This window comes from Melospiza georgiana, chromosome 7 (assembly GCF_028018845.1).
Source record: "Melospiza georgiana isolate bMelGeo1 chromosome 7, bMelGeo1.pri, whole genome shotgun sequence".
Lineage (NCBI taxonomy): Eukaryota > Metazoa > Chordata > Aves > Passeriformes > Passerellidae > Melospiza > Melospiza georgiana.
The window spans coordinates 24,068,262-24,092,853 of record NC_080436.1 but is presented as its reverse complement, the minus strand read 5'-3'; the positions used below and the strand labels follow the sequence as shown (position 1 = coordinate 24,092,853).

General features: G+C 36.5%; 1 protein-coding gene across 6 annotated transcripts in view; it reads left to right on the top strand.

Moving 5' to 3' along the window:
- Positions 1-24,296, top strand: part of SLC4A10 (solute carrier family 4 member 10) — a 146,317-nt gene extending 122,021 nt beyond the window's left edge. For 5 of the 6 annotated variants that reach the window (XM_058027921.1, XM_058027923.1, XM_058027920.1 and 2 more), the window contains 11 exons: positions 1,717-1,822; positions 4,431-4,592; positions 4,842-4,955; positions 5,473-5,634; positions 8,377-8,628; positions 9,858-9,926; positions 12,123-12,296; positions 12,908-13,030; positions 15,763-15,830; positions 17,492-17,608; positions 22,017-24,296. In XM_058027921.1, the coding sequence (XP_057883904.1) occupies positions 1,717-1,822; positions 4,431-4,592; positions 4,842-4,955; positions 5,473-5,634; positions 8,377-8,628; positions 9,858-9,926; positions 12,123-12,296; positions 12,908-13,030; positions 15,763-15,830; positions 17,492-17,608; positions 22,017-22,083 (1,414 nt within the window). In that variant the 3' untranslated portion in view covers positions 22,084-24,296. Of the gene's footprint in view, positions 1-1,716; positions 1,823-4,430; positions 4,593-4,841; positions 4,956-5,472; positions 5,635-8,376; positions 8,629-9,857; positions 9,927-12,122; positions 12,297-12,907; positions 13,031-15,762; positions 15,831-17,491; positions 17,609-21,069; positions 21,096-22,016 lie in introns of all 6 variants that reach the window. The other variant, XM_058027924.1, reaches the window with a different exon arrangement.
- Positions 24,297-24,592: the final 296 nt, after the last annotated feature.

Here is a 24,592-nt window from a genome sequence, read left to right as displayed (position 1 = left end):
CTGGCGACAGGCACAGTCTCCCCTTCTAGTGAGGAAGTGTCTGAGTGAGCAGCCCCTGCCAGCCTGGCCTGCTGTAATCAAAGCCTGGCCTGGCGTCCGGCCAGCTGGATCGGCGATGGACACCAGGGCCAGGAGCTCCTGTGCTCCCAGGAAACAGCAGTAACCTCACACAGCCACCTCTGACTGCTGCATGAGCATCCAATACTCCCTTGCAACACATGATGTAGCCATACTGTTTGTTGGCTTTATTCTGCTCCTGTAACTCACTGGTAGTGATGTGCTTCATTTAACCCATCCCGTAATACCTTGGACTATGCATTGAACACGTGTTCATGCTGCACTTAGGGCCTGATCCAAAGCATATTAAATATGTTGGAAAGATCCAGTCAAGGACTTTTGGCTCAGGCCCTCAACTTCTCCGAATGCAGTTGCTTTTTTTTCTGTTTTTTTTCTTTCCTTTTTGTTCATGGGCTGTGGGGGTTTTCTCTTTATTTTGGAAATAGCTGCATTTAAAATAAAATCAAGGAATTGCACAAAGACAACTTGCATCTTTTCATCTCTATGTATTAAATGCAGATGTTGTCACATGTATAGTATTGTAATTGAAATAGAATGTCAGTGTTGTGTCCTCATGGTGTAGATGGTAGGATTTAATATATAGAAAATCATACAAATCTAGTTGAGTATTGTCATTCTGTGGAAAGATAAACAGTCACATAGAAAATAGCATAGGTAAGTGAATAAACTGATATTCTGCTACAGCTGTAATGCAATTTATGTTCAGTGGCTCTGCACGCGATAGTCAGATGTTATCCTGTCCCCAGCCGCTCCTGAAAACTTTATCAGAGAGTACACAATTTATTTAAAGTCATCATAAGCACATTAAAATACTAGCAGACTCGATGGTGCTACAGATTATTAAAGTAGAATTAATTTAAAGCGTATTGCAAAGCACACTTGACATCTTGGATCCTACAGAGTATCCTGGATGTTTTGAAGGCTTTGTCAAAGAAAAAGCCTCCCACAGTTGCTTCAGAGGCTTTAAAGATTTCATTTTGATTTTAAATTACTTATTTTTAAATTACTTATTGTCCTCCTACACTGCCTCGTCACATTTTGCATGTTAAAATACACAATTTAGAATGAAAAGTGTGCTTTTACAGCAGCTGTGGGGAAAGGAGAAACAAGGGACACAGAGTTCAGAGAGGTTTTTGTGCTGGTGATCCTGACATTCAGAGCCCTGACAGCTGACTGGGTAGTTGGGCAATTTTGCATCTAGGAAAGAAAGAGGACACAGAGAGTTTGTTATTTGGGAAATGGATCAGCCTGGAGCTGTACATAGCATCTAATGTCCATGTAGAGAAGTGTTAGGTGTAAGAGGGTGGAACAGGGCCAGCATATTCTCAGTATTTCAAACTGTGCTCAGAAGTATCAATAGATGAGGAAGAAGACAGGTGGTAAAAGTTAATGTGATCAGTGGTTGGAATGTGTCACGTTATGTACTATATATGCATTTGCACCTCACAGCAAATGATGCTCCAGTAATAGCACTGGCTACTGAAATACAAACTGCTTCAAAGCATGCATCTACTGAACTCATTTGAACTAAAATTATCTGCCAATGTAGAGCAGAATTTCAATGTATCTTAAAAATGATGATTTAGATTAATATCTGATATATCTTTCATTATTAAGGAAAAATATATTTCTTTTCAGATGCAATTGTGTGGAACCAGAGCATCCTAGCAATAAAACCTTACAATACTGGCAGGACTACAATATATCTGCATCTGATGTGCCATGGGGGAACCTAACTGTGTCAGTAAGTAAATTTGGGAACTTAATAAATAAAGGCATAGGCATAAATAAGTCTGTCCATCTTACTGCAACAAAAATATTTTAAAAATTACCAATTTTCCTGCTCATATTTGTTCAAATAAATAATAAAAGATACTTAACAAAAATTAACATGAACTTTATAGTGTTATCTCATTTTGTAAGCTTTTTGCAGCAAGTGTGTGCATTTTATGCCCTGCTTTGGAACCTTCTTGACACACTAGCACAAGAGCTTGGCTGGGATTAAGTCAAACATGTCAAATGACAATGAATTTGTCCTAAATTCTGCCAGATGGCAAAACCAAAGTTCCCTTGTGTAGAAAGAATCAGAAGCATTTATTTCCCCTAAAACACTCTTGCAGTAGTTCAGGCTATAAAAAAGAGGATGGGGAGAAAATTTCTCTTCAATGACCACTTTTTTCTCACCTTAAGTTCTGTAATTTCTTTTCCCAGGGGAGGAAGGGGATAAAGCTACAGTTTAGTAGGGCTTGCATGAACGTGTAACAAGTTTCTTAAGAGTACACTTTTCTATGTTTAAAGGATTTTATAATTCAAGTTTGTCTTTTTCAAAGTGACATTTACAGCTTGATTAAAATGTTGTGTTGAGATTGGGTCACCACTTTTCCTGCAAAGGGATCATTTCATTACACAGTCAAAGAGAATTGAGTGCGAAAGACACCAGACTGAAGAGATAACTGAATTAACCAAATCACAGGCATAATCAAATTGAATACTTAAAAGCCAATCCAGTGGACTGTCTCCAGAAGATACTGTTCTTTTTTTTTTTTTTTTCCAAAGGCAGGAATGCAGAAGAACTCATTTTAAGTTAGAGCTGTCTTCCATGGCTGCTCTGTCTTGCTTCCATGCCTTCCTCTGAGCAGGGACTGCTCCTCAACTCTGCTGGTGTGGCAACAGCAGAAAGAAAGTTGAGAACTGCTGGCCTGAGGGATTCCAGCAGTCCAGAATGAATATTCTCAAAATTGCAGCACACTCTAAGAGCATCTGTGCAGGAGCAGACTCCTCCTCTCACTTTCTCAGATCTCTGACAGTGTTTTTCAGAGTACATTTGCAGCTGAGGAGATTTAAAATAACAGATTTTGTTTTAACTATAAATGTAAAAGACTGGCTGCATTATATAAAACCCTTCAAAACTTTTGTGAAATCTTATTACCAAAACTTGAGTTTACATAGGTAGCAGTATAACTGACCGACTTTTCCCATGAGTCCCTGTAGTTGTCAAAGAAATAACTGATTTTTTTTGTACTTTTGTATCTTTGGTTCTTGCAAGCACCATCAAGAAACTTCTGCTCTAGAGAACTTCAGTAAGAGATTAGACATTGCTGTCTGTAAATATTTGGTCAGACTCACCCCATTATGTCTCTTTTACTGCTCATATCTTCTTATATCTAGCTGAAATGTTTCAAGTTTCTGAAGTTCTGGATTCTCATTCTCTCTTAAAACCCAATGATTATTTTTTGCTTTCAAGACAAACCAAGTGTGAGCAAAGGATTTTGTACCAAGTATGAAGAGAATTTTGGACAAGTGTGAAGAGGATTTTGATGGTGACAAAATCCTCTTCAAGAGGCGTATGATCAACTTCATCCCAAGTTTACTGCTATAGCAGTATAAAAAACCTTGTGCTCCTTTGTCTCACAGTCATCAAATAGCAATTGTGATTTTTTCCAAGACAATCTTTTTTCAAAGCCAAAGTTTCCCATATCAGGATAATTGTGCAGTGAGTGTGATGAGCCAATGACACACTTGATTTAATACAAAAAGTTCCTGATCTGGCAGGATATTTCTTCCTGGAATCCCTGATACTTGGTGCTGCATTTCATTTTTCATTTTCTTTCTGCTCCATGTGGAGGGATTGGGAAGATGGAAAGGATTGTGAGTCCAGAGCTGGCAGCTCACATTTCTAGAGCTACTCTTTACGATTTTAGATGACTAAGGATAGTAGTGGAGAAGTACTCGAAATGCTTTCTACTGTATCTGCATATTGATAATAAATTATATTAAATATAATTGATGTTAAAGATTTAGGGTTTTCGGGCATTTTATCAGCTCTTATTGTAAGAGAAAAACAATTTACAGGATGTGCTGCCCCCGTGTGGTATTAAATGTATTGGGCTCCTTTTAGCCCAATGCCATGCGTCCTAAATAGCTTTTTCTTCAATTGCGGGGGCTGTGAAGGGAAAACAAAAAAGCAGTTCTTGAGAATGCACCAGGAGCAGACTTTCTCTTTGTGCCTTTTGAACTTTGCTTTCCACACTTGGAGAGTGTTAGTAAGTATAAATCTGTATTTGTCTACAGAAAATAAATCAGTGTACTTGCTGAGTTTGAAGAAACCCTGTTTTTATGTTAATGACCTTATTTATGGTATGTCTTAGTGACTTCATCATTTAATATGGCTAAAAGAGAGATTCCTTTTGGAATTTTCCATGCAGACTAGTGCGTTTTAAGTTTTAAAAGAATAAATATCTAGAAATTGTTTTACTAATTCTAGTAATACAATTTAGGAGAGAAATTGGGAAGAAAATGTTAGTGTAAGCATTGATAATTTTTAGAACAACACTATTTTTCTCTCCTGGTAGGAATGTAAAAAGTTTCACGGTGAGTTTGTTGGGCGAGCCTGTGGTCATCATGGCCCTTACGTTCCAGACGTCCTCTTCTGGTCTGTCATCCTGTTCTTCTCCACAGTAACGCTCTCCTCCACCCTGAAACAGTTCAAAACCAGCCGGTACTTCCCTACTAAGGTGTGTGCCCTTATTCCAATTCCAAAGTTGCCATTAGTCATGTCCAAGTATGAATTCTATCTGCATTGCAAATTCAGTTAACATCTGGTGAAGTAGACAGGGCATCTTTTCTCTGTTAGAAACTCGTATCAGAATAAGCATGGTTTTAGCTGTAAGCTAAAACTGTAAGCTGTACTAAACAGTGAAGAAAAATCTTAAGTCATAGCTGAATGTTTTAGTTGAAATTGTCATTTCTCTCAATAATCGTAGGTACGCTCTGTTGTCAGCGACTTTGCTGTCTTTCTCACTATTTTGTCCATGGTTTTAATTGACTACGCCATTGGAATTCCATCACCAAAACTTCAGGTTCCAAATGCTTTTAAGGTAAGTTGATGATAAATTGCACTGCTTTATCATTTTGCAGAATAATCTACTATGATGGGTTTATAATTGTTTATTATCATCATCAGGGAGTAGTGATTGTATTTTAAATTTTTTGTGTTCACAAGTAATTATGCAACCTCTCTGATTTATGGATCATGTAAGCGAACCTCTTCTATCAGGCTCTTTCATGCTTCTTAATGTTTATTTCCTCTGTAGAAATTAACAGGGCTTGAATCACCCAAATTCTAAACTACTGTAATGTTCTGGGGCTTCCCCCAAATTTTGTGTTTACTGTATCAACTGTAACCTGTAATAATCCAGATGATTTTATTATATATTTTATTATATGTAATTTCTTGGCTTGGCATCAGAGGTAGTCTAGCATGTTTTTTAGTGCTCTATATAGGTTGGTTTTAAAGGAAGCCATATCCTAATAATGTTTTGTATGTATTCTTGTGAAATTGAAATGTGAATAATCCTTACAGCTCTGATTGGCCTTGCATGACTGTTTTTGTAGCCCACCAGAGATGATCGTGGCTGGTTCATTACTCCTCTGGGGCCTAATCCTTGGTGGACAGTGATAGCTGCTGTAATTCCAGCCCTGCTTTGTACTATCCTTATCTTTATGGACCAGCAGATCACAGCTGTCATTATCAATAGAAAAGAACACAAACTAAAGGTATTCAGTCAAAATTTATACTTTCACTGTTGTAATGTGTATCCATCTACTTTAGTATGCTAGTTTGTAATATATTATATAGAACCCCTTTAAATTTTTGTGCTTTTTTTCTTGGTTGGTCTGTGTGGTGCCTGTGCCCTGTGTCAGTGATCCACTGCCTTATAGAGGACTTTATGAATGTTATTTGGAATACAGATTCTGAGTTAAGAAAGTGTTGCCTTCTGTGCTTTAGTAGAAGGATTCATTCACTAAAAAAAAAAAAAAAAAACCTTCAAGTTAATAGTACCACAATCTTAATGGCCTCTTAAGGTATTGACAGTATTGTTCTACTGCATGGATTTTTAAAAACTTAAAAAAGGGGTTATTTCATGATACAAGATTTTTTTCCCTCTCTTCATCCTTCTCTGTGGTTCTACCCACCTTTTTTTTAATGCCCTTCCTATGTTAAAGAAGGGAGAAGAATAAAACTGAGCCCTAGAGGCACAATGGGTTCTTAAAACAACATAGGACAACTTCCTGCTCTGTTCTCTAACACTTTAGCTGCCTACAGATGGAGAGAGAAAAAGGGACATCACCCCTCTGAAAAACTGTTGGGCAAAATCTAGCAGCAGGTTTCTGTACATGTATATGCAGCAAGCTTAGGCTTTTTTTTGACATACTTTTAATAAGCAGCAATCCAATCCCAAGTTGCTTTAGCAAATGCATTTGCAACCTTCACTTTGCATTGCCTCTTCTTGGATGATTGTGACATTTGATATGTTCTTTTTTTGCCCTCTTTGTCAGCCTGGCTCTTCATGTCAATCCATAGCATTGCATGTGGTTAACTTGACAGATGCAGGAATTTGCTGCCAAGCTTTGGAATGTGTTTTTTCAGCACTGGCATCTGGGAGTCAGATGGTCCTCCTGGCTGCCCCCTTGTCTTGCTGCGTTTTAGTTTTGCTGGGGTCTGGTGTAGCATCACCTGTTGCTATGCTTCCTTTTCTTCCCATATGTCAGGTTCCTCAGATCATGTATGAATGTGAGGAAATGCTCTCGGATTCTGTATGCATTAGCAGATACATTCCTCATAAATGTGTCAGAAGGTAAAAAAAGGTGTCTCTGTTAGGATTTAGAATTAAACTCTTTCTTTGAGTGCATTGTGCCTGTAACTAATATCTGTGTTTGACACATCTCTGAGTTTGTCAAGATGTGTCTTGGAGATAAGACTCATAAGCACTTTTGGGGAGTGAGGGAAGGTTGCTACAGTTGATTCTCTTCATTTTCTTTACTTTTCCCCCTTTTTAAATAATGTAAGCAAATAAGATGGCATTTTCATTTTGATATGTGGCTTACATTTTCATAAACCCAGACGCTTCCCATTTTAGAAGTAAAAGTTGTCTTCATAAAGAAATGATTTGTTTGCTTCCAACTCATTTTCCCCTCTTTTTTTATACTTCCCATAGCAAATTCTGGATAGTGCACATTTCAGCTTTTGGCAGTCTCTGTAGCAAACCCTTCCAAGTTTAGTTTAGTTACTTTTTTTATGTCAAAAGGCATTTGCATGAGTTTACAGGCAAAATTATGGTTCAACATATTCACATTGTTTGCATGAACATCGCTGTTTCATCAGACCATGACACTGGATTTGTTGCCATATTGCAAAATTTTGTGGAGATGGCTAACTACCTGATGTTTTAAAAGAAAATAGCCTCAGCTGCTGCTTGCAGCTGTGAGGATGTCCTGGATACTTGCTAAAATTGAAGTGAAATATCCCACTCAGCTGTGGTTCAGCTATGGTAGCAGATATCTATAGAACCAAGCTTGATGCATTTTTCTTTTTCAAGTGAGGGTAGTCATTGGGTTTTAATCTTATCTAAGACTCAGCCAAAGGGTTTTATGCTTGAAAGCAAACCATTATCCACCTGTTGGTAAATTTATGTAGCATTTGACCACTACAAAAGTGATCCAAACCCAAAGGATTTGTATTGACTTTTCCTATGGATATTATGATGCTATTTTTGAATTAGGAAACCAATAAAGCAGTTTTTATATTTTAATTTAATTTTAATTTTGTATATTTTATTTTAATGTTTTAATTTATTAGATTTTATATTTTAATTTAATGTATCTTATTTTCTAGCTATCTGCTCTTATCTAAGATTGAAAGTACGTTACTGAAAATGTGTATCATGTGCTTACCATCTTAAAAAACTTTAGAAGGAACACTGTGGTTTTATGGACCCTTCTAGCATAAAGGGACTTTGCAAATGTTGTGGATTTTTATGTAGGGACCAATAAAAATACATACTTTTCCACCTCTTTGTAAGAATGGATGGAAGGTCTACTAAGATCAGTGGGAAGTTGGCAGCCCAGCTGGATGTTCTGCTCACTGTTATTCACAGAGGAGACTTAGTTAAAACAGAAAATGTATGTATTTTCCAGTGTCTCACCAGTAGCCACTTTATAAGCAGGAAAGCTGTTTGGTACCCACTGTAGAGTGGATTTGTGATACACTTAACTCACAACTGGAAGGAGTCCAGTGACATTGAGCACTGACTGTGAACCAGTAGGAATTCCCCTGAGATAACCAGTCTGCATCCCTACTGACCCAGCCTGGATAACACAGAGAAGGAAGCTCTATTTTTCCTACAAGTCTCAAATTTTCTATTGTCTCTAGCTGTTCATTAGGAATGCCTGCCAGGAGCGTTCTCCTTAATGCAGATGTCATTTTACATTTCTTTCCATCCTTACTTTTCTTAACAGAAAGGATGTGGATACCACCTCGACCTACTCATGGTGGCAGTGATGCTCGGTGTGTGCTCTATTATGGGATTGCCATGGTTTGTTGCAGCCACTGTCCTCTCCATTTCCCATGTGAACAGCTTAAAACTGGAATCAGAGTGCTCTGCTCCAGGGGAGCAGCCGAAATTTCTTGGAATCCGGGAGCAAAGAGTCACAGGACTCATGATTTTTATCCTTATGGGCTCATCTGTCTTTTTGACAAGTATTCTAAAGGTAATTTGGGGAAGTAAGGGAAAGGTAATCAATACTGCACTGAACATTTCACTGCTGTTGCTGTATTATCTAATGAATGCTCTTTCCAGGCACATTACTAACCAGCATAATGTTACTCAATGAGAGTTTCAAGTGGAATTCTAATTTTGCTTAATAAAGTGCCTAGCATTTTTAAAATAAAAACCTTGTAATGAAAATCTGGTCTGACTGAAGTCAAAGGGAATTCTGCCATTGAGCTGTATTCACACTTTGTCAGTACTTTGGGCCCATGCAAATTACCATGAAACAGTCTCATTATACCAATTTAAAATTTATTTAGATAATTTAAAAACATTTTGTGGTTTCCAAGTAATTTAAAAATATTTTCACAGTTGCAAGAGAAGTTCTATGGTTTGTTTCTTGGAAATGAACAGAAAAATTATCTCATGCTTCCTACATGCTCAAGACAGCTCACCAGTGTCCTGAAAAAGGGTCTCTAGTTACAGTCATATATAATACCCTATATACATGTAATATAATACTTTTAAAATAATTATCTGGCCTCTGTGAAATCAATGAGATTTTTGGCACTGGCTTTAATAAAACCAGAACTTAGTCTTGAATATTGTGGCAGTGAGGGCAATAAGTCCTTAGAAATTGTACTTCCCAGCAGTATTTTATTGAGTATATCATAAAGCCTTCACTTTGAAAACACAGAGCATGCATTTCGTGTATTTAATATTTCTAACAGATTCCATGGACATACTCATTTGCCTACACAGTTTATGTTGTGAACCTGAACATTTAAATTGTCTCTTTAAAAATCACTCCATGGAATCATTCACCCATTTTTAAATGTTTATAGCACAAAATACTACTTTCAGCAGTAAGAAGTATTTTATGTCTCTTGAACATTTTTCTGAGCTGTCTTTAAAGTAAAGAATTTAAGTATAAATTAAGGCTTTAATTTTTTTATGGAGTTCTGTTAATTGTATTAATACGGAATTAAGTATATTGTAATAACTGGCCATGAGAGGAAAATAAAACTACAGAGCCAGATTCTTCTTTTGCTTTATACTCTGAGAAATATTATTAATTTATAATTGAGTGACTCTGAATTTACAACTTGTCTGATTAATGCAGGCATATGGCACTTTGTATTTCAACTGTTTTGAATGTCTTTCTAGAAGCATTTAAAATTGTTAAGTAGTATTTAATATGCTCTTCTCTTTCTCTGCTTTTTTGTGCAGTTTATTCCTATGCCTGTGCTTTATGGAGTGTTTCTTTACATGGGTGCTTCATCTCTAAAGGGAATTCAGGTAAAATGGATTTATGATGAGTGTGTTATTGATGACGCTTTCTATAAAAAAATATTGCTATTCTTCTTATATTATTGTATTAGCTTTTGTGTATAATCTTAAAGGAATGTTGCCAACCTTAAATTTTTGAAAGTGACTGCTTAAAAGGAAAAGGGATTCTCTCTAAATAGAGTATTCCCTTTAGGCCATGTGCCCCATTTTTTCTCCAGTTTTTTGGCTGCTGATTTTTCTGTTCTCTCTTGTTATCAAGAGAATCTTGCTGAGCCTAAAAACTGAGTAATAACTACCAGGGGCTCTTCCCTCTCTGCTGCCTGCCCATTCTCTTGCTTGCATGCTGCCTTTTCAAGTTCCTTTGCAGGGCTACCCTTAACTTGAACTTTGCCTTTAGGGCTAACTTGCCCTAAAACTAACACAAGTGAAATTTTGAAGGTCTTCCCTGTGCAGATAAACACTCCAGGCAGGGAGGGGGAGCTCCCAAGCCACAGCACTTCAGGGGTGAAGGGTCGAGTCTAGTGGAAGGGCAGCATTCCTGCAGTGGCCTCAGGGAGGAGTGGCTGGCAGAAGTTGGCATTCCAGCACTCCGGTTGGGGTTGAGCTGTGCTCTCTCTCTCCTGGCTAACTGCAGCATGGAATGGCAGAGTGTCAAATCCTATAGCCCACGAGGCATCAACACACCTTGTGACACAATTGAGAAATTACACAGTGAAAACACAAGTTACTCTGTGCAAAAGGTCAAATAGAAAAAGCAAAGAAAATTTCTGATTTTTTTTCATTACATTTGATTGCAACTTACCTCCATTTATAGTCAAAACTGGGATTTTTTTTTTTTGACTGGTGATCTCTATTCAGAGGCTCTTCTTTTATAACTTTGCCTATCTCTTATCCTTTGGGTTGATATTCTCAGAAGTGTAGTTTGGCTTTTACTGAGGTTTAAATAATTTCAATTTAATATGGTTCAGCTGTTTCTCAGAACAGGGGTATGAGAAAGTACACTACACTATTGAGGAGTGTTTTTAAGACATGCTGCAATCTGGCTATCTTTACTTGGAAAAGTGATAGCATCCCCCTCCTTATCTTCCTCCCCCATGCTGGGATAAGGAATAGAGATTTGATAAGATAGCTTTTGTGGGAGGATGTGCTTTTTGCTGTTTCTGTGAAAAAGGGATATACTCAAATCTGACTAAATTAAAAGCCTTTAAAAAATGCAGTTTGTACATGCTCAATAAAAATTTCCAAAACTTGACATTGCTGAAGGCTGTGTGAATATAGTATGGCTCATCCATGCAGGAAGAATTGGTGTACCACCATAATCACTGTGCCATGACATAAATGTCACAGGTCAGTATGGAGCCAAATAGGCCTGAAAAATAGGAACCTCTCACATACATTCCTAGCAGCTTTCTGGCATTCATTCCTTTTTTTTTTCTTTTTCATTTTCTGTTTCTGGTTTTGTGAATAAAGTGAAATATGGAGAAGGAAACAGCCTGGGATAAAGTGTCTGGTGAAGTAAAAGAAAATTGTTCATTTGCAGGAAATAAAAGACTGCAGAGGTCCCTCCATGAGCAGCTTTTTATGTGCCAAAGGAGGCAGAGCTCAGTGGTTGACAAAGAAGTCTAGGATGTATTAGGAAAGAAGTGTGATAGTGCACATGCCCAACAGGATCAACCAGCTTCCATTCAGTGGGAGTCACAATTGATTCAAGACCACTCTGGAGTCTGGCTTTGCCTGATGTTAAGAGTTCACAATTTAAAATTAACCCCCTTGTTTGTGTGTAACATCCAATGTAGTAACCATGTGTGTAACATCCAATGAACAGGGTATTTCCTGCCGCACAGAATGGATAGAATGTAATTCAGCAGAGTTCAGTGTCTCAGCACAGCTGCAATACAATGGGGAGGCACATGTGTATTCAAATGGAAGGGCACTGAATGATGACTAACCAAGTAATTAAACTCTGCTTAAGTGCTCAGTGGGGAGAAGACAATTCCTTTGCCACTGCTGGACTAGTCTAGATTAAAAGCTTATGGTTGTTACTGAGGAACTTTCTTCTGTGCTGCTGAAATGATGTAGTTTTTGCCTTTAGAATAACAAGGCAGATTCTTTGGATATTCAGGATCTCTGAGGCAGTGTGTGAATGCCAGCATAGATGATCCTACACCTCATTTTGATCCAAACGTGTAAAATTTTCTCTTTTAGCTTTTTGACAGGATAAAGTTATTCTGGATGCCTGCAAAGCACCAGCCAGATTTTATTTATCTAAGGCATGTTCCTCTTAGAAAGGTCCATCTCTTCACTATAATTCAGCTGAGTTGTCTTGTGCTTCTCTGGATTATAAAGGTTTCAAGAGCTGCCATTGTCTTTCCTATGATGGTATGAATTTTTTTATTTCCTCTAAAAATCCCTAATTATTTTCTCTTGTGAATAATTATTATTGAATAAAAATATAATTTTGGACAGTTAATTATAAAATTGCTTTGATTCTGTGTTCAAGGAAAATTTATAATGTATTAAGTAGTGAAAAATTTGACATTCAACCTCTGCTTTGAATCCTATGTGTGGATATCCCAACTTATATTCTCTTAGGGAAAAATGTTCTCTTAAAGAAAAAATACTAAAATTTATTTGACATTTTTTATTTAAGGAATATTACTAAATCCTATTACAGAAAGAACATTCACTCATTAAGGAAGATTGCTTATTGAACTGAGGAGCCTAACAGTTCTGTGTCTTGGCATAAATAATTGTGGTCTGCTGCTTAAGGGATTTCTCTGATGATAATAGAAAATATTTACTGACCTCAGTGATTGTTATGCTTCAAACCATACTTCATTTGAAAAAAGGAATAGCAGCTGTTAGCTTATTCAAACTAAAGGATAAAATTCTAGCTACAAACTGGTCACTTTTGAACAAATTCCTCTACAAGTCTATTTGTCTGTTTTACTTGTTTAATTTCCTAATTCTTTAAATTAATATCTTTTCAGGTCCTAGCTTTGGTATTTGTCCGAAAACTCATGGATTTCTTCTTTACCAAGCGGGAGCTCAGCTGGTTAGATGATCTGATGCCTGAGAGCAAGAAAAAGAAACTGGAAGATGCTGAGAAAGAGGTGGGTCATGGTTTCAGGTTTCTTTGTCTGTAGCAATTTATCAATTTCTCCTTCAGACATTTAGAGAAAATTCTGTAAGGCACATTCCATGTACCAAGCAGACTTGTTGGCAGTATCTAAGTGTAACATTGTCATATTTTGCATAAGTGCTTTTAAGGTTACAAATCTGATAGGCTTAGGTGAGGATGTAGATTCTTAGGCTGCCATACTGTCATATAAAATATTATCCACAGTACCCCTGCAGATTGCTTCTGAGACCCACTCAGAGGGTGTGCAGAGAGGAACCTATGCCTGTAGGAAAGCCCTCAGATCCCAGATGCTGCACTGGGCTGGGTCTCATCCCTGCAGGAGATGCTGAAGAAGGAAGTGCAGCATCTCCTGCAGGGATGAGACGGTGTGTGGATGTCCCAGCTGCCTCTGAGCCTTACACAGGGCACAAGACATCACTCTGTGCCCTTTCTCAGCAATGCCATGACCCTGTGCAGTGTCCCAGTTACACTCTGGGCCAGAGCTGTCCTTCTGCTCCTGCAGAAACAATTCACTTTGTAATGAAAAGTGAATTCACTTTGTAATGAAAAATGACCCTGCTAACCCCGTTAACCAAATGCTCACACTCACATCCTGTGGCATTACCACCCAGATGGCTGTTTCAGATCTGGACTCCTCATCTATTTTAAAGAATATGCTTTTCAGGTAATTCCTTACCAACTTGAAAATTATCCTTAAGAATGCCCTGAGACATGATCCAAGACCAGTGAAATCTGTGTGTTAAGGGTTCCCATTAGTAGCTTTATTTGCAGAAACAGGACATGAGCTGTTGTGAATGGGTAACTACACAAACTAGATCACTCTGCCTTTAGGATTGATTCTTCTGTGACCTTTGACAACTCCCTGCCTCTGTAGCCTGGTAAACTCTTACCTTTGATTTCCTTGACACATTCAACATATTGTCATGGAATATATTTTGGAGAAAAGACTTTACCTATAAGAAAAAATCCAGATGATTATTTACTATTTAGTATGTGCCTGTAAAACTACCAGGCTGAAATTAAAATATGTGAGTCATTGTTTTCTGCCTTGAATCAGAGCAGACCAGAGAGATGTTTCATCACGGTGTCTGTTGTCATCACAATTCAGAGTAACCAGAAGTAACCAAGGTAGCTCTCTTCATGTGGGTCTGGTTATTGGAAAGAATTCCTTGTTATACTTATGTTTTGCTTATATGTCACTTTCCTTCCCTTGCTTGATAGGATGGCATCAGAAAACAAAACTGGGAAAATCTACTGGTGTTACTTTATTTCATTCACTGTCTATTTTGAGAGGTTATTTTTACATATTTTGGCATTTCTAAATATTTAGAGCTATTATTAAAACTGTTCAACTGTCAAAAACTTATGAAGCTGTGAAGCCTGGAAATGACAAAATTAACTAGTAATAAAAAACTTCTGACATGTAGCCTAAGGAATTAATTGGAGAGTTGCTATCACACAGGTTTTAAAAATAGAAGTATTCTACCCACAAGAATATTCAGAAATGTAGTTGACAGGATCTGAAACTTACTTGATTGGTTCCTAATTTCATCACTTAAGTTGTTTTTATATTTTTAGGCCATGTTTTTTTCAGGGCTTTGTACATTTATAGTGGATATGATACGTGCTTCACAGACCTCCTTTGGAAGCCACTTCGATGTTAATCAATTAAATCTTTCTGAGACAAGAATGAACAAAGAACTTTCACATTTGAAGAAAAAAAATATTGTGACTTTTGAAATAGTTATAATAATGAAAGATTGAAGAAACAAATTTCTAAGCAGAGGGAACTTAAATTCTACTATTTTGGAAAGCTGTACTGGCTCTTGCTGCTAATACCACAAACCAGTGTTTGTGACGCACGTGGGCCTTTGGTGATCTGCCAGAAAATGATAAACTCTTTTTTAGCCAACCCTTGCTTAAAGACAGGCACTGGTGAAAACTGATACTGGGGGAAACTGTTAAAGGGAAGGAAGCTGTGGAGGTCTCTGGGTGTCTGTTGGGCTCACACACACACTGCCACAATTTAGAGCAGGATTTGATGGTCACCTTCCTGCCAAGGCTTTTTAACCTCCTAGCTGTGCTTATCCTGACCAGGGGTGTGGACAGTGGGAATCCTCTTCTGGAGGTTGTTTTCCTTTGTTCTTGCAGGCAGGACATGGCACTTGAGAGCTGCTCTATTCTTCTCTCCTCTCCTAAAGCAGATTTGCTGAATTTGTAATTTTACATATGTTTTTTGGTAGATTTATCTCCTAATTCTCTTCAAGTGAAAACTAATTTTGGGTCTCTTGTTTCACTACCTTTCAGTGAAAAATCAGTATTAAAATCAGTATTATCAATATTAAAACTGTGTGCAAACTTATCTTCCCTAATTTTTGCATGTAAACATCAATGGATATATCCTGTTTTTAGTGTTATTTAAAATTCACCAGACAGTTGTTCACTCATTGTTAATAATTCTCCTCTTTGTTGTTATAAAACAATGCTCTATTTGGCATTGGAAAATACCATTAAGTGAAAATACAACTTTTAAAATAGAAGGTTTTAAATGTCAACTATTTAAGTAAAAGTTGAAAAGTATCTCACTTTAAGAACTTCAAATAAATACTTAATATTAAAGAAAATGGAAAGATGATTAAACCACAGAAATTTCACCTTTCACAATTTCATATCCTGTCTCATGTCTAAATTCCTTTGTTCCAGGAAGAGCAAAGTATGTTAGCAATGGAAGAGGAAGGGACTGTTCAGTTACCACTAGAAGGACATTACAGGTAAAATATACCTTTCCTCTTTTAGGTGAGTTGCAATTAAATAAATGTGCCACAATATTTATGCATAATTCTTACTGAATATCAGGAGAATGTTTGTTTGGTACTGATAGGTGAACTGAACCATACACTGCAGGATTTAACAAGGTCAACCCTTTTCTAGTCTTTCCACACGATCTCACATTCCCTAGGAAAAAGACACACTAATTGGAAGCCTTCCATTGGACAGGACTGCAGGATCAGAGTGCTCACAATGAACTTTGGCTTCTGACGTGCACAGTGCAAAAGGAAGGTGTAGAGCAGATCAAACCCTTCACCCTGATGCAAGCAGGGATCCAGGAAGGATTTTGAAAACGCTTCAGAAAAACTAGGTTCTTACAGTATTACACTGTAAAACATTCTGATTCAATCCTGTTATGTAAGATAATGAGTGAATCAAGAGCTGTCCCGGGTAGATAAAGCATAATGCAGGGTTGACACAACTAAAAAAGCATGAATATCTATGTTATAGATAGAAATGATACATGTTGCCAGCCCATAAGGAATGAATATAGTTGAAAGTTTTCATAAATAAATTCTTAATAAAAGATTTGAAATATCTGGTGACAGTAACCTCTGCATGAATGTGAGTTCATAGAAACATCATCTTTGAGTGGCCTCCTCTCTAATATTTTAACACAAAGTGACCATAATGTCTCCTAATGAAAATCAGGAGATTTGTTACTGTGTCTCTGAAAAATCCCAGCCTATTCCTTTTGACTCATCACACTACTAATGGTCTGGTTCTTTTCTTGTTTTGTCCATGCCTTCTTGTTTTAATTTATATTAGCAATATGTAGCTTAATTATCTTGCAGTGTGATCTCTATCAATCTCCATTGTGTGTTGACATTGGTAGAGTTGCCTGGGTTATACCTGACTCTGTACTGTAAGGGTTGCAGTCCTGTAGCTAAAAACAAGAGTCAAGATGCTGGTGATTAAAGTGGTTCCCCAAAACAAACAGCAAGTTTACTGAGGGCTTACTGAATGCCAAGTAACCATGAAGTCAGGAAAAATGTACAGGCAACCCCTTAAAACATTGAAGTGTATAAATACATGTTTGGAGCAGTCCAGGTAAAGCAAAAGAGCATAATGGCTACAAAGTGCTACTTAATACTACTTATTTGTTTAATTTGGGCATTTTTATTAGCTCTATTAAATTAAATATCAAAAAATATTTAAGCATTCTAAAATATTTTATTTTGTTAAGGCTTTTGATTGCTTTTAAAATAGTTTTAAAAGTAGGTGGAGTTTCAGAGCATAAGTAGGACCTTTTGGGATCGTGTTTAATCCAGTGATGCTGCTTTCATGCTATGAGATCTTGAGCAATAATTAATTTCACACTTCTTTATTTTTCTCTTCTTTACTAATTAGTAGTGACACAATAAATTTTATTGATGTTACTGTGATTAATTGCTGTTGGAGGAAGAAATTCTTTAAAAGTGCTATGATGTTCTGAGAGAGTATTTAAGTAATTGTTCAGGACTTCTGAAGTTTAGCATAGTCTCTTAACTTACACTGCACTTATTGTCATCACTATCAGTTTTCAAGGACTTTTATTGAGTTAATAAGTAACAAGACTGATTGCTGATTGTTTTATTGTGTATTTACTTTCATTCTTATCTAGAGATGACCCATCTGTGATAAACATTTCTGATGAAATGGCAAAAACTGCTGTGTGGAAGACATTGTTGATATCCTCAGAGAATGCAAAAGATAAGGAGTCAAGCTTTCCTTCTAAAAGGTCTTAATTTTTTTAAACTTCATTATACTTTATATATTGATGTCAAACCAATATTATAATATTTTACTAGGGATTAGAAAGATTTTTAGCATTTTGCAGTTTTATTTCTTATGTCCAGTCGTAATATTCTGAGCTCAAAACACAAATTCACTATTTATTTAAAAACATAAATCACAAATATTTGCATGGTACTTAGTTATGCTCCAGTGGAAAATGAAGCTGAGCATGCCTGATGCTTGTGTAATGAACCACCAGCCTCCACCTGGATATTGCATTTGTTCTGCTTGCTTTTGTTCTTTCCTCTTGAAAAAGAAGTGATCATCAGTGCCCTGGAAATAGCTGTATGAAGAACCCACTACTCTGAATGCAATCGAATAATATTTGGAGTGAAAATAATTTTATGATTGCATTATTTCTTTACATTTTTCTGCCTACTTCACTTGTACTCAAAACACTTAAATAATTTTAGATTTTAGTCCAGTAAAATGAAGACACATTATTTTATCTGTGCTACAGAGTTACGACAGGAATAAGAAGATATTAAATTCAAGCACAGTGTGATTTTCTAAGAGAATTTTTTCCTCTACTTCCATAAATTTAAAATGTAACTATTTTCTATTTAATTGTTTTATATCACACTTCTGTCATAAGCTCCCCTTCCTAATCACTCTAGAAGCTGATTCCCCCAAGGTAAGACCCCAACCCCAACCTTTTCCTTGATTGTGTCTTCCCATTCAAAATGGTGTCACCTTGGAACCAAATGAGTTGACTTTGTGGAGATTTTGGGGAGACAAGATGAGAAAAAATTTCAAATAAGAATGTAAAATATCTTCATTAAAGTCCCAAAAACTGGATTTTGAAATTTAGTCTGTAGTTAAAATAGTGTATTTAAATAGTGTAGTATATCAAATGTCAAACTCATTTATTCCTAGTCATTTTTTTAAAATGCAGAATTATATTCTGCCCATTTCTAAATATATTTTTCAAAAGCCCATGTTTGAAACAGCTAGTCATTGTTTCAAGGTGAACAGATGCAGTAAGAGAACACTTGTACTGATAAGTGTTTTTTAATTTTGTTACCCCAAAATGGCATGCTGCCTTTCAGAGTTGTTCCTTTCCCTGTACTGCACAGACAAGACTGACCAGCTGATGACCAGAGCACCTTCATTTCAGACACCCATTGGAGCAACCCCAATATTTCACTGAGAGTCAAAATAGCCCCTAGTTCTTGTTTGCCTTCCACCCTACACATGGACTGAAAAGGATCACTGAAATCAGTGTGGTGCATGGCAGGAGGATTTACTGCAGGGTTTTCTTATGCCAAGTGCCTCTGCTGTCCAGGCTGTGAAAGCCTGGAGAAAGAGAAGAACCTGATGTGGTACATTCACAGCCCCTGGGTACACAGGAGTTTCAATTTTCCTGGTGGATGTTGCTTTATTTGGTGCTTTGACAGATGATGTAAACATGACCCTCTGAACAAAGAGCATCCACATAGATTGTGGCTCAAATAAGAGATTTTCCCTTTAAAATGCAGTGAAATAGAAACTAATGAAATAGAAAATAATTTTCTAAAGATCTAATTTTCAATTTGTTCTTGTATCTTTGCTCTTGAAAATGAAGAGTCAGGAGAAAGGATTTTTCTGGTTTTAGATATTAGTGTCCTATTATAAACAAACAACCTTAAAGACTCTGAAATTGTGCATTTTCAGGTGCTCTAGTTTGTCTCAGGTTCTGAGAGAGGAGTAGATTCAACGAGCTTAAACCCTGAAAGACTTTTTTTCTGATAAGCAAAGTCATAAGCAACTTTAGTCTTAAGTCATATTAGGGATAGAACTACAAAAATATTATAGAACATAATGCATGTATCATTAAATGAGGATATAATTCAATCCTAGATAATTAGTGAGGAAAAAAGCCCTCTTGGAATGGTAGCAGTTGTAAGGATAATTTTTGTAAATGATCAAGATCAGCAGTATTAGATTAACAATTTCTGCAGTGAAGGGTACCTTATCATAGAGGGGGAAAAAATCTCATTTTGAAATAGATTTTACTGATACTTTGTGAAGTTCAACTACATAACATTTAGTATTCCCTTTCTGCTTTCAGTTCTGCTTCCTTATATCTCAAAATATTATAAAATGGGGATAATTAAATTATGATAGTATACTATGATTTTATGTAATGCCTATTATGCAAGGCATTGACAAGTTAACAAGAAGTTACTCATAGTAATTAAATGCTGACTTGACTTGGCCAATTATAAACTAAGATCATCTACAAAAAGAGATTTTAGGAAGGGTTTATAGAAATGATTTCCCAGTCTGATGCATGGATAATTTCTATCACAAGATGTGCCCTGGCCCTGATTCTGTGAAGTAGCATAGTGTGAGAGCTCTTACATCCCAGGCTCCTGAGTGCTTTTACCTGTCTAGAGACAGAATTACAAGGGATTCAGTCAAGTTGCCTAGCCATAGAGGCACCTGAACTTTACAATTTTCCAACCTTTGTTCTTTTATTATTAAAATTCTCAGGGACCTAAAGGTCTACCTTTGAGCTTTTCTTGGTAGAATGGAACACCAAGGCACTTACCTGAAGCACAGCCCTCTTTGGTACATGTAAATAAACATTCCTCTGTCTTTGCTCACTGTATTAAGCCCTTCAGAGAGCAATTTCAAATATGCAGATCTGACTATAGACAGGAGATAGACTGGTCTTAGCTGGTCTTTTAAAGTATTGGAGAAAGAGGCAACTTTGTAGATGATATGAGGGAGTTTCCTTTTGCACCTGAAGGTATGAAAATCCCACATCCCAGACCTTCCTGCTCAGCGTGTTAGGCTACTCCCTTGGCAGGGAGGAAGAGAGCTCCAACCCCTTTACAGATCCACCAGTGACATGTTTTACTGGAAAAAGACTGGACTTGTCCTTTTTTTTTCAAATTTCTCAAGGCATTAAAGCCCACATCTGCAGGAGCTGCTCAGAGATGTGAATCCTAAATAGAAGGAAGACTTTCCTGGTATCACAGAGGCACCTAAAACGTGGAAATATTGTAGACTGTAAGGCACACAACACCTCAGTGTTTGCTTTTACTAAGCACAGGTAACTCCCTGCCTGCTGTACTGCTGCACTTTCAATTCACCCCCCCCGGAATATGTTTGCATACCCTTTGTGTGCAGAAAGTGTAACGTACCCAATTCTATCACTGTTCTACAGAAGGTGACAGATTTGGCAGTTGAAGTGGCAGAAGTTGGTATTCTTTAGCTATTTCCATTAACACCTCTGGAAGCTGCCATAGGCATAGAAGTAAGCTTTGGCTGAACTGAATTGTATCCTTAAAGCAATTTTTACGTGAAGCAAAATGTCAAATGATTGTAGAATTGTGCATGAATCGCCGTAAGAATTTGAGAATTGATCTTGCTTTCTTTAAGCCTTGCGTAACTCAGCCTATTTCTCATTCATTCTAGTTAAGGAATTATTCCCATGAAACCTGGTAGGTTATGTGCTTGCTACAGGTTTGTTCTCAGAACCATCTGGTTTTCTTTAGATACCCTGCCACTCTTTGTTGAAGGCTTGATTTGCCTGTGTTGTGGAAGCCTCTTTGCATTTTCATACTGTCATTGAGACTCATTGGAAGAACATGACTTTTTATTTATTTACGCTGTTGTAAATTAGGACACTCACACACACAAAAAGTCATCTGCTTTGCACGTATATTGCTTTCTGTAGGCAAATCAACATTGTTTTAACTGGAGAAAAAAAAGCTGAATCCAAATTTGAACTCTGGTTTAGTGTTCTGAATGATACAGCTTGTGTCTGATCTTTCAGGCTGTTTTTTTTATTTCCTTATAATGTATACATGAGGAAGTATGTATTACACTCCACATGGGGAATATTGTCTCTCCCCATCCTCCCCAGACTTCTGCTCTCCCCAGTCAAGACTGAAAGCCAAATATTTGTTGGATATTGGCTTGCACTACTCTAGTTCAGAAGCATTCCTCCTAAATGTACAGTTGAACAAGAGAATACATTTTAGAGACAAGAAATACTTACTGTGACCTCTTGTTTGTTCCATTTAAGAATGCCCTGGTATTGTCTGAGAACTGTACCATTACCATTATTTAGTAAATTAAGTTGTATTTGCCAAAAAAGTAAAAATAAGTGGCTATCTTTGCTTGCATGCTGGCTGTCTGTACATCTTAAGTTCTTTACCTACCTTGTCACTAAAATGCTGCCTGATGTCTTCTACACCATTCAGCACAGAAATTTTCACCTGCTTTCCCAGTTTGTGCCATGAAGCATGAAAAATAAAGTATCTGTGCAATGTTGGTTTTCAGGTAGATTATACATATAGTTGAGTGTGTGATAGTGCTACTGTAACTCTATTTTTTTTGTTTCCCCTTTCATTTCCTAGTGCTGAAATCAGAAAAGAGAAGAAAGCTGACTCAGGGAAAGGTGTTGACCGGGAGACTTGTCTATGACTTGCTCTTCAAGTAATTTTTTACAAACGAATTAAAGGAGTGCCACAACCACTAAATATAAATTATTTACCTTGTAACTTTTGTCTTTCATCTCAAACTAGCACAGGTAATGTAGTGCAATACTTGTCTCATTCCACCTTGTCTACCTTGTCTAGTATCAATGTAAATGTCTGCAGTAGCCAATGCAAAAAATCTTTGTGTTCGTTGCTGATCTTGGCCATTTATCAGTACTTGTATCAGAAATGTAAGAAGCAAATTTTCTTTCAAATTCAACTTTCCTCTTAATAGGTTTGTACTGTATTTTGCTACTTTTTCTGTGTGAGAATACTTAATAATCTTGATTCAAGATGAACTTGAAAACCCTTGTTCCAATTTTATTTTTAATCACCTAACTAGTACATGATTTCAAGAAACCCAAATTGACAAGCGAACATTAAGAAGTTTATAAAATAACAAGTGATCTGACTCTGTGAACAAACTAACAAGGATAATACTTTCCTCCTTAATCCGTCCATTTGAAGTCATGGATTCAGTTTTGCAATGTGAATTGCAGGGTCAGATTCTGTATTTGTGAAGTTTTCCTTGATTTAATACAGTGTATTTAATATTAAAATTTGTATGTAACTGGAACATAGTCCTATATATATATAAATATATATATATATATAAAATTATATATTAAAGCATTTTCTCACCTTAGCTAAAGAACACCACCACATCCTTTGATGTGAAACATGGGTACAGTATTTCTTAAAATGCGATTTGTGATTACGGTATCTTATCTTGTATTGTATGAATGTTGCCATGGTGGGCCAAACAAATGCATTTTGTCATTAATCAATCCATTATTTTATAATAGGGAAATTTTTGTAGATACAAACTATATCCCACATGCAGTTTTATCACCTGCCCAATGATCTTCCTTTTTATTGCCTAAAATTCAGCCACATAAAGGACATATTAATATTGTCTTCTCTCCACTAACAACTGTAAACCTCTTAGTTCCAGAGATTGTGTATAATAATTAAATGGGTATCCTGCTGTTGTTTTGTTACAGCTCTTTATTATTCCATCAAGTACATACTGATTAAAGGATAAAAACAACATTGCAAAGTAAAATGTGGCTTTAAGGCTATTACATTTTTTGTAATGGATTTTGTTACTGCCTGATCCTTCAAGCTGTTCTTTTGTGTAAAAGACTGCGAGATTAGGTATTGAATGAATAGGGATGTAGAGCTGAAGTTTTATTGTGTTATTTGGAATTCACTGATTTTTAAATTTTTTAAGATAAATTTTTAAATTATTAAAATGAAAGCTAACTCTCAGTATTATGCTGTAACTTTGAATCCTAAAAAAAAGAATTGTAGTCTTGCAATCTTCATAAGAACTCATCCATAGGGCTCTAACATTCCCCAGCTTTCCCAAATATGCAAATTTTCTATACACCTCATGAACAAGTTTTCCCATTCAGCACATTGAAAGTATTCCAATGTTTTTGTGTGTGTGAGTGTGTATGTTTTAATACTTTAGCCATAAATAATTGCATTTTGCTGCAAACTTAATAGGGTCACTGTTCTAAATTTACCTTAGCATTATCAAAGCCCATTAAAAGCCATTTTTATGGAGAAAACAAAAAAATCTAATGGACGCAAAGAAGAATTTACATCTAATTCAATGTTTTGTATATGTAAATTTAGGAAAAAAATGCTGATGCATTAAGGTTAAATGCTTTGTTTTGTGTACTTGATGATAAAATTGTAAGATTCCAATTGTCTTAAGGTTAGTATAGAAGCTCAATACTGGTTTGTCCTGAAAGCAGCCTGATGGTGTTTTAACATATTGCTGACTTTGTTACAGATAATGTATACAATCAAAATGTATTAGCTTCACTTGACCAACTCTTAGAATATTAAGAAATCAGTGTATTCAATGGCATTCTGTATTTCTGTTCAGTATTTCAGAGTGGTTTTATTTTAAAACACACTGGTTTTGCGTGAATTTAAGTGCTTTTCCAATGTTAATCTTAACGTTCTGAAATCACACACAATGTAAAGCAGATGTAGTGCTATATTTACTTCTAATTTCATATTCCTGCTCAAAATTACTCAACTTCTTGGATGTAATTTATTACAAAAGTTTATGTGTACATGTGAATAGACTATTGTGTTTTTCACAATTAAGATATGTTATGTGAAAATAAATATTTATCCTAACTAATTTTCAATTTTATTTTTATACTGCAAAACCCAGAAGAGGTTTACAATACCATGCAATATTTGAAATTTCTACCTGACCTGAACAGGCCTCACAAATTAATGAGTGGTAGAGCCCAGCATGGCTCCCTTTCCAAGTGGAATCTCACAGAACTGTGCAAGGCTGTGGGTGTTGCTCCCTGGGTGGAGCTGGTGGTGATGTACTGGGTCTGACCAAGCACAGTAAGTGTGACACTGGGGACAGCTCAGAGCTCACTGTCCCAGGAAGAGAATGGGAACAAAGCTCCAGTTTACTA